The 9,221-nt window shown below is 47.7% G+C and overlaps 1 protein-coding gene across 1 annotated transcript; it reads left to right on the top strand.

The window, feature by feature from the left end:
* Nucleotides 1-4,552: 4,552 nt before the first annotated feature.
* On the top strand, nt 4,553-8,527 carry LOC148507781 (uncharacterized). The gene is made up of 4 exons (XM_088445580.1): nt 4,553-4,897; nt 5,610-5,682; nt 6,037-6,268; nt 8,476-8,527. The coding sequence occupies exons 1-4, from the start codon at nt 4,553-4,555 to the stop codon at nt 8,525-8,527; spliced, it is 702 nt and encodes a 233-aa protein (XP_088301706.1).
* The last annotated feature ends 694 nt before the right edge of the window (nt 8,528-9,221 follow it).

Genomic DNA, 9,221 nt, shown 5'->3' with positions numbered 1-9,221 from the left:
GCAGGTCGGGCGGCCTGGCCTTTGAGCAAACAGGTTTCTGTAACTAATAAGATACACTTACACATGGGAAGGATCACTTCCAGGAATGTTTAGAGAAGTTCAAGGGTTAATAAGCATTATTATCTCAAGTACAGGAACAAATCGCTTTGCTCACTTTATGATAACCTTTGTGGTAATAATTATCCAAGTTTATTGAACACTTACAGTGAGTACGATCATAAAACAAATATACTTCACACGGTAGAGGACCAGATAAGCTCATCTGCATGTAACATGTGTGTCTCATCAGAGCCGTAACTAGACATTTTGGTGCCCTGTGCCAGAGATTATAGCAGACAGAGGAAGGGGTGGAGCTCAGGAGGCGGGCAGCTGCAGCGCTGCCCGCTGTAATGTGTAATAGTAATGGTGCGCCCGGCAGAGAAGATGCCCGGCACACAGTTACTAATATACATTGCAGCAGACGGTCGCTTTAGTGAAGGGGTGATCGCGGGTGGAGGCAGCTGGTTCCGTCCACATGGCATGTATATCCCTAACTAAGGGTAGAGGCTCCAAAGGGGAGGTTGGAACTACAAATCCCTCCTGTGCCCTTTTTAACCCATACACCCAGGCTACTGGTGGGACTAGCCCCAAATAGAAGGAAACTCCTAGGTAAAGGTAACAAGGGGAGACTTATGGTGCATACACACGGTCAGATTTTTCCTTCAGATCTGAACTATAACGATTTAAAAATCGTTCAATCGTTCATCTGACAAATCTGACCGTGTGTATGCTCCATTAATCCAGTATTTCTCACACCCTTGCTGTGGCGCTTCTGCCCCCTCACGACATCTAGCCCAGCCTGGGGTGCAGAGCACCACACCAGGTGCATAGTGGGTCCAGGAATGGGGGGGAATCTCCACAGGGTTCGGTGCTGGGTGCCACTCCCTGGAAAACAAGGACCTCTTCTCTGGAAGGTGCCCCATGGCTCAAGGGGTTCTTAGGCAGGCCATCAGTTTGCCCCAGCAGCCAGGTATCCAGCAATGGAGTCCTCTGGTCCTTTCTGTGCTGGTCCCCTCCCCAGCGGAGTTGCATGCGGCGTGTTCCTATTCTCCAGCGGCAGCAGGTACTCCAGGCTCCGGCTGGGTCTGAGGTCCTCTTCACTCTCTGTCAGTCAGCAAGCACCAGCGGGGCAGCTCCACCTCCGGGGTTGTGACAAGGGCTCAGTCCATGGCGGGCAAGCTCCTCTCCGACAGCAATCTCTTCAGTCTTCACCGTCTGGCACGCTCCTCCTCAGTGGCAGCAGGGCGTCAGCACCTCCCGGCAGCGGAGCTCCCTCTCTCCCAGAAGAATATCAGCTCTTTTCCCCCAGCAGCAGGACCATCGGCAGGCAACTCTAGGGGCAATCATCCACTATCGGGGTCCTCACATCAAGCCCAGTGCTGTCTTCAGTGGTGTAATCAGGCACTGAACTCCACTATGTCCGGGCATCACTATCCAAGGGAGTGGTGGGTCCAGCATGACCTCCGCTCCGTCCAGCAATCATTTCTCCCCCAACCCACTATTATACAGTACATGGCAGTGGACAGCCGCTGCCATATGAGAGAGAGGCAAGATAGAGGGTGATGAGGCGGCCGGTTCTGCCCACAGGGCATGTGCGCTCTGTGAGGGCGCACCGGCTGCACCACCCTAGTTACGGCCCTATGTCTCATGGTAAACTGATCGCAGTGAGCATATTAACACAGCTGCTGCAGCACCTCCCGCATCAAACGTGATATCATGGAACTCTTACAACAAAGTAAAAACTATTCAATAAATAAATAGATAACAATTGTTCTTTCTCTGATGCTCAAAAACTCCACCTTACATGAGTATGAGACCCATTTATTAAGAATTGCATTTGCAATGCATTACTAGCCCCCATGATGGTATTGCAGGATGTAATCTTAGCACCGTCATGCATCAAAGAGCCCTCGCAGGGACAGGGGCTCCGACAATCCTGTGCCAGGCTAATGAGCATGTGTAGCCTACAGACCATGCATGTGTGGAGGCCATTGCCCAGCTAGTATTGTGTATATCCCATAGGCTACAGCAGCACAACTACATCTGAATATGGCGTTAGTGGTGGGAGCCAAGCTCCGGTATACAGCTGCTGGCGGAAATGAAGGGACAGCAGGAAATATCGGCGATATCTGTTTCGGTCACTCCATAATACAATGCAGGGATACTAAATATTTGCGGGTATCCCCGAAAACGGGTGTTTTTCAGGGAATATGGTGTAAATAGTTAATGATAAATGGGCCTCTATGAGTGTTTAAACCCCGACAGCGACAGCCCGACAAGGATGAAAATCCCGATCGTCCCCAGGTAAGTATTCACTAGCCTATTCTACCCCCTAACCCTCCCTTAAGGGTGTCTAACCCTAACCTTCCCCCCCGTGCCTAACCCTAATCCCCCCTCTAAGTGCCTAAACCTAACCCCCCCTTCCCCGCTGCCTAAACCTAAGTTCCCCGGGAGGGTGCCTAACCCTAACCTCCCCCCAGTGCCTAACCCTAATCCCCCCTCTAAGTGCCTAAACCTAACCCCCCCTTCCCCGCCGCCTAAACCTAAGTCCCCCGTGTGGGTACCTAACCCTAAGTCCCCCCTGTGGGTGCCTCCCTCCCCCTAGCTGAACCCTAACCTCCCGGGTGGGTGCCTAACCCTAAGTCCCCCCCCGGGAACCCTAACCTAACCCTCCCCACCCCCCCACGGCTATCCACGCTCGGTGCCCGGCGTCCCTTCGATCGGGATGCCAGACGCCAGTCTCCCGGGGTCGGTAAAATGACAGGCGTCTAGATATAGATGCCTGTCATTTAACTCTCGCTGGGATTAAGCAATCGGGAAGCCGGCTGTTGGGATTAGGTACGCCAGCTTCCCGACTGCATACCCTCTTTCATAGTTGTCCACATTTTAAAATAATTTTCAGGGACACTTATACCCCTTTCGCATCGCAAAAGTAACCCGGTATATTGCCGGGTCGACCCAGGTGCAGTGTATACACGCCACCAGAGAAATTGCAACTGAGCAGAGTTGAACTCAGAAACAAGCCAGGTTGATGTGCAGTGTGAACAGGCCCAACCCAGGTTATCCAACCTAGGGCTCAGCAAACAGCGATGATTGGGTGTTTTGTCGAAGCTGAATAATTGGCTGAGACAAGTTCAGTTTAAAATTTTATTTCAGCGACGCCATCTTGCGAATGGCCGCAAGACTCCATTTTAGAAATGCGATCGCAAGACGCCATTTTGCGAATGGCCGCTTAAGCGCCATTTTAGGTGAACTCACAATATAGTACATGTGGCGATATTTTTATTAGCACTATGCGATCGCTTCTTTCATCATTTCTTATACACACAATAATACTCACAAGAGCGCTATTAAATAATCGCATATTAGCGAATGCATAAGACTTTGTATGAAACCGCTGAAAAAGTAGCTTTATGCGCATGCATCTGCCCCAAGTTAACTAGCGTCCTTATATCAAACCCCAAATACACACACATTACATATTCACACATAAGGTTCCATAAGCATCAAAATGTGTTACTAGAAAGACCCCTGTTGTTAGAGGCAGGGAAAGTCTATTTGAAACAACCTGTTAAATGTGCCATAACATATGCTTCTCCTCTGGGAACCAATGATATCAGCAGGAAGTTTCCCCTTTGTCCTGCTTTAGTCTGGGGGGAATAAATACATGTGTCCGGACACTGGTTTTCCAGTTCATGCTGAATTTTGTGTGTACTGAGGATCTCTAGTCTGAGGTCTATCTCTAGGTCCGGAGGCGCAGCGTATGTATACTGTACTTGGGTCTGTATTATTTCCTTTTACGCCTAAATTGTGTATGTATAGATTGCGTGTAACTGACTGTACTTTTACCTGAATAATACTTGTGCGTTGGAACCACAGATTCCACTCCTGTCTTTACTTGCGGTCATACTGCGTACGCAATTAGCGTTATGTTTAGAGGTTTATAGGAAGGTTTTTAGAAGGTATAGGCAGGTTTTGTCTTAGATGTTCTAGGCAGGTGAATCTTAGAGGTTTATAGGCAGGAATGTACTAAAGGTTTATTTACGATTCAACAGTTACTGTGTCTCCTTTGATGATGTCAGCAGCCAGAGCCCTGGACACACGAGCAGCACACTGCAGACAACAACAACAGTTAAAGGCTTTGATATGAATATCAACAGTAAAGCAGGGATGCCTACTCTCCCGATTCGGGCGGGAGCCTCCCGATAAACTAGTGCAGCTCCCGCCCCCTGGAAAGGTAGGCAAGCCTCCTGCCAATACCTGTTAATCTATGCTGAATCTCGTCATTTTGGCCCCGCCCCCTGCTTCACAATGCCTGTTTTTTTCGGCATTGTGTAGCAGGGGCGGGGCCAAAATGACACGATTGTGTGGCCCCGACCCCTGTCACACCCGCAAACCGACCTCAACCCATCCTGCCACGCCCCCTTTTGCCGGTCACTCCCCTTGTTCTGCTGATGTGGCTGATCCCACCTGGAAGGAGCAGCCAGACAGTCGGCAAGTATGCAGTAAAGCCATGTCCATTTGGAGTGATGAAGAGATGAGGGAGTTGCTGGCCATAAGGGGTGAGGAGGAAATGAGAAGACAGATGACAGGCACAGTGAAAGACGCTGTTGTATACAAAAATATAGCAAAGATCCTGGAATCCCGTGGCTTCCATAAGACTCAGCAGCAGGTGGTATATAAGCTTAAGGTACTCAGAATTTATTTTATGAAAGTGCATGACCACAATAGGAATAGAAGTGGAGCTTCCCGCTTAGAGTGGCAATACTATAACATATGTGCCCGTGTTTTCGGACATACAGCATCATGTACACCTGTCAGCCTGTCATCCAGCTTATCAGCAGGGGAAAGAAGCTGGGCCTGTGGCACAGAAACCACCAGCAGCGTGCCTGCCTCACAAGCATGCCCATCCTCCTCACAAGCATGTCCATCATCCTCACTAGCATGCCCATCCTCCTCACAAGCATGCCCATCCTCCTCACAAGAATGCCCATCCTCACAAGCATACCCATCCTCCTCACAAGCATGCCCATCCTGCTCACAAGCATTTGTGCATGCCCAACACCCTCACAAGCAAGCCCATCATCCTCAAAGCATGCCCATCATCCTCACAAGCATGCCCATCATCCTCACAAGCATGCTCATCCTCCTCACCAGCATGCCCATCATCCTCACAAGCAAGCCCATCATCCTCACAAGCATGCCCATCATCCTCACAAGAAAGCCCATCATCCTTACAAGCAAGCCCATCATCCTCACAAGCATGCCCATCACCCTCACAAGCATGCCCATCATCCTCACAAGCATGCCCATCATCCTCACAAACAAGCTCATCACCCTCACAAGCATGCCCATCATCCTCACAAGCATGCCCATCACCCTCACAAGCACGCCCATCATCCTCACAAGCATGCCCATCATCCTCACAAGCAAGCCCATCCTCACAAGCATGCCCATCCTCCTCACAAGCATGCCCATCATCCTCACAAAGCAAGCCCATCCATGCCACTGTTACTACCGGGTGACCCAGACAACAGCATTCCACAAGATTCTGCGGCCCATGATGACAGCATTTCACCAAGCATTCAGGAGGTGCCAGTGGGACGTCCAGAAATACCCAAACCCCAGCTTTACACAGAAACAGTAAGCATTAAATAAAAGTATAACACACCTAAGACCCTGGATTACATTTATGAAGCAGTGAAGGTGGACAGGCGTGCCAGTGGATAAGTTGCCCATAGTTAGTAACCAATTAGTTCTCATGGATAACTACTCCACTGGCACAGTTCTCCACTGTAAATTCATTTTTAAAATAGATACACAATGATCAAATCATACAGTTCAAATAATAATTAAAAAAAAAGCAAAATAATATAAGTTGCAGAGTGTAGCTTGTCTGGAGGTGGGAGAAGGCCACAAACACATTTGCTAACACAACTGCTATATTATATACGCTCACTGATGACTAATTTTTTGTTTTTATAATTATTTCCGCAGTATATACAGTTCCGCCAAAGACAAAAAGAAACAATAACATAGAACAAGCCACCCGAGTTATGACAAGTGTCCTGGTAGAAACATTACAGGAAATGGACGCTGCAATGTCCGCACAGGAAGACGCTCGTCTAGACAGGTTTCTGCAGGCAGAGCATGATATGCAAAATTCATTTATTTCTCAGCTCATAGGCATGATGGATCATCACAGTAGGGAACAGTGGTGGCTCCAGAGGTGGGGCTGCAGCACAATCCAAAATTCAAATAGGGGAGCCACACCAACTGCCACACCAAACGCTGCCAAACATCACCAGCCAGGACTCACTGGCAGTTGGTGTGACTCCCCTATTTGAATTTTGGACTGTGCTGCAGCCCCACCTCAGGAGCCACCACTGGTAGGGAATCATATGAATGCCAAAGGGGATACCAGCAAGTTTCTAGAGCGAATGTTTAGTTGCAGTCAAGCCCAGGTCACAGTTCCACCACAACAGTGGGGTCCACACTACCCAAATCAACCTTACCCCCATTACAATCAGGCCCATTACTATGACCGTAATCAACCTCCTGAAAGCCATGAAAATACAGATTATCCTGTTTACAGGAATTTACCATAACTCTGCATTTTGGTTTGAAAATATTTTTCCTAAGTCCTATGCCTTCTGGTGCTAAAATGTTATATGCTTTACATATTTATGTTGATTTTACACTTGTACCTATCCTGTAAATGCTTTTACGATATATATGCTATTTTGAATGTTCTATTTTGCTACGTTACATTTTGTATATGTTTACAATTTTAAAATGTATATTCAAAATCCTTTTGAATAATATACCACACACATTGTAATGTGTGTTGATGTTTAATATATATAAACAGGTACACTGGTTGAACCGAAAAAGAAACCATTTTTATTTTTAAACAACACATTTGCCTTTAGCTGAGTAGTGAAGGAAGGTTGGCTGTTAGAGCTGCCTGAATCTGTTCTGCACTACAGCTATGGTCCCCAACATAGGCCGTAGATTCGCGGTTAGGGAAATCAAAATCAGACTCCTGCACAGTCCACTCTGGCAGAAGTTGCTCCTTCCTAAGCTCACATATGTTGTTCAGTACACAACACGCAGCTACAACGGGATGCAGTCAGGAAGCCGACGGTCGAAATGCCGACCGCCGGCTTCCAGACTATCAAATCCCGGCAAGGTACTAATAACAGGCGTCAAACTCCTGATGCCTGTTATTAGACCTATGCCGGGAGCCCGACGTCCAGCATCCCGAATGGAGGTAAGACGGGCGCCGGGTGCGGACAGCTGAGGGGGGAAGGCTAGGTTTTAGGGCTCCCGGGGGGACTTAGGGTTAGGCACCCCCTCCCCAGGAGGGTTAGGTTTAGGCTAGGTGAAGGGGGGTTACAGTTAGGCACCCCCAGGGGGAGGTTAGGGTTAGGCACCCCCCAGGAGACTGAGGTTTAGGCTGCGGGGAAGGGGGGGTTAGGTTTAGGCACTTAGAGGGGGGTTAGGTTTAGGCACTAGGGAGGGAGGTTAGAGTTAGGCACCCCTAAAGGAGAGTTAGGGGTGGGAGTAGGGTTAATAAATACTTACCTTTGGAGCTGTTGGGATCTTCACTGCTGCAGGGCTTCTGGCATCAGTATTAGAACCTATGTCCGGCGGTATTACCGATCCTGCTACAACATCAGGCATAATCATGAGGTCCACATCACAGCGTTTCATCAAACAGCGCCAACATCCTTTTAAGTGGCCAAATGCATTCTCAACGGCCATCCTTGCTGAACTCAGGGTTTGGGTAAATGCAGTTTGTTCTGGGCCCAACTGTACATGTTGCGTGAAGCCCTTCATCAGCCAGCGCCATAAAGGGTAGGCTGCATCCCCAATAATGTGAACCAGGATCTCGACCCCATCAACAGACTTGGATTTCTAATGAAAAAAAAATAAAAAAAATTGGTAAGGTGGAAAAAGCATAATCACATGGAGTTACTTGTAAAGTTACCTGTTCAGCACTGTAGATTCTAAATATGTCCTTTGAGTCTAATAGTACACACATAATCTGGAGCATGGAGCACTGCATACAGTATTATACATCATGGCAGCACACAGTATAATATTTGTAGTGCCTATTAGGCCCTCACACTACACATGCTGGGTATTTTTAGCACACAAGATAATTGTAATAGAATATTTAGGGTTAGAAATCGCAGAATGTACAATTGATAAATTGGTGGTTAAGTTTCAGCTGGGCAGTGGATGTAAAGCTAACCACAGCATACACCGTTTTGCCACAGCGAACAAGTACAGATAATATATAAGTATAACTGTGGCTGTCCACAAATTGCCTGCTATGACAGATGAGTTGAATATGACACAATCTGAAAATGAATATTATTTTCTTTTCTCTCTTGGGAAAATCCATCCGCCTCAGTTGTCCTCTGCTAGGCGGAACAGATTGGAATCTTCAAGTCATGTGTTCATCCAGGCCACCCAATGAAGACATTTGTGAAGCTATAATTAATGTATAATAATAATGTATACGTTTTCAAAGAGACACACATTAGTACTTATAGACACATTATAAAATACTCAATGGTAAAAAAAAACAACTTAGCAATACTTGTGGACCACAATGGCCTGTAAGATGATGGAATGCCAGACTTTTCTATTATAATAGTCTGCCGGGTTGTCACGGGGATCGATGATGGGTATGTGTGTACCATCTATGGCACCTGTGCACTGTGGATACCCATGCCTCAGGAAACCTTGGGCCTGATTCAGAGCCGTTCGTTAACAGCAGTACGCTCGTTGCGTTCCGATGTTGAGAAAGCGCGCATGCATCAGTGTAACACTGCGCATGTGCGTACGGCATATTGCAAGCTTTTTTTGTCTCGTTCGTCAAATAGCGTACAGGAAGTGACATGTCAAATGTGATTGACAGAACAGGGCGTTTTGGGGCGTTGACGGGGGTGGAGATGGAAAAACGCAGGTGTGGCGAGGTGTTTTTGGGGCGTACATACATTATCAGATGCGAACGTCAAATGTGTTCGTACCAACTCATACGTCACTGGATGATCCTCTTTCCATTCAAAATGCTCGCACAGCTTAGGGTCTGGATTACTCGACCACATTGGCGATGGCCTTCTCCTCCGTCCCGGCACTCCACGATGTTGCATCGATTAATCACGGCT

The sequence above is a fragment of the Taudactylus pleione genome, unplaced genomic scaffold (genome assembly GCF_031769625.1).
Source record: "Taudactylus pleione unplaced genomic scaffold, aTauple2 ptg000384l, whole genome shotgun sequence".
Classification (NCBI taxonomy): Eukaryota; Metazoa; Chordata; class Amphibia; order Anura; family Myobatrachidae; genus Taudactylus; species Taudactylus pleione.
Note: the sequence above shows the minus strand (reverse complement) of the source record. Positions and strands in the feature narration are given on the sequence as shown.

Excerpts from the sequence above, each read along its gene's own strand:
- LOC148507781 (XM_088445580.1), top strand. The coding sequence starts at position 4,553 with ATGTCCATTTGGAGTGATGAAGAGATGAGGGAGTTGCTGGCCATAAGG. Across the intron at positions 4,898-5,609 it reads CAGCAGGGGAAAGAAGCTGG|CATTTCACCAAGCATTCAGG; the intron begins GCCTGTGGCACA and ends CCATGATGACAG. Across the intron at positions 6,269-8,475 it reads GAACAGTGGTGGCTCCAGAG|GCGGAACAGATTGGAATCTT; the intron begins GTGGGGCTGCAG and ends GTCCTCTGCTAG.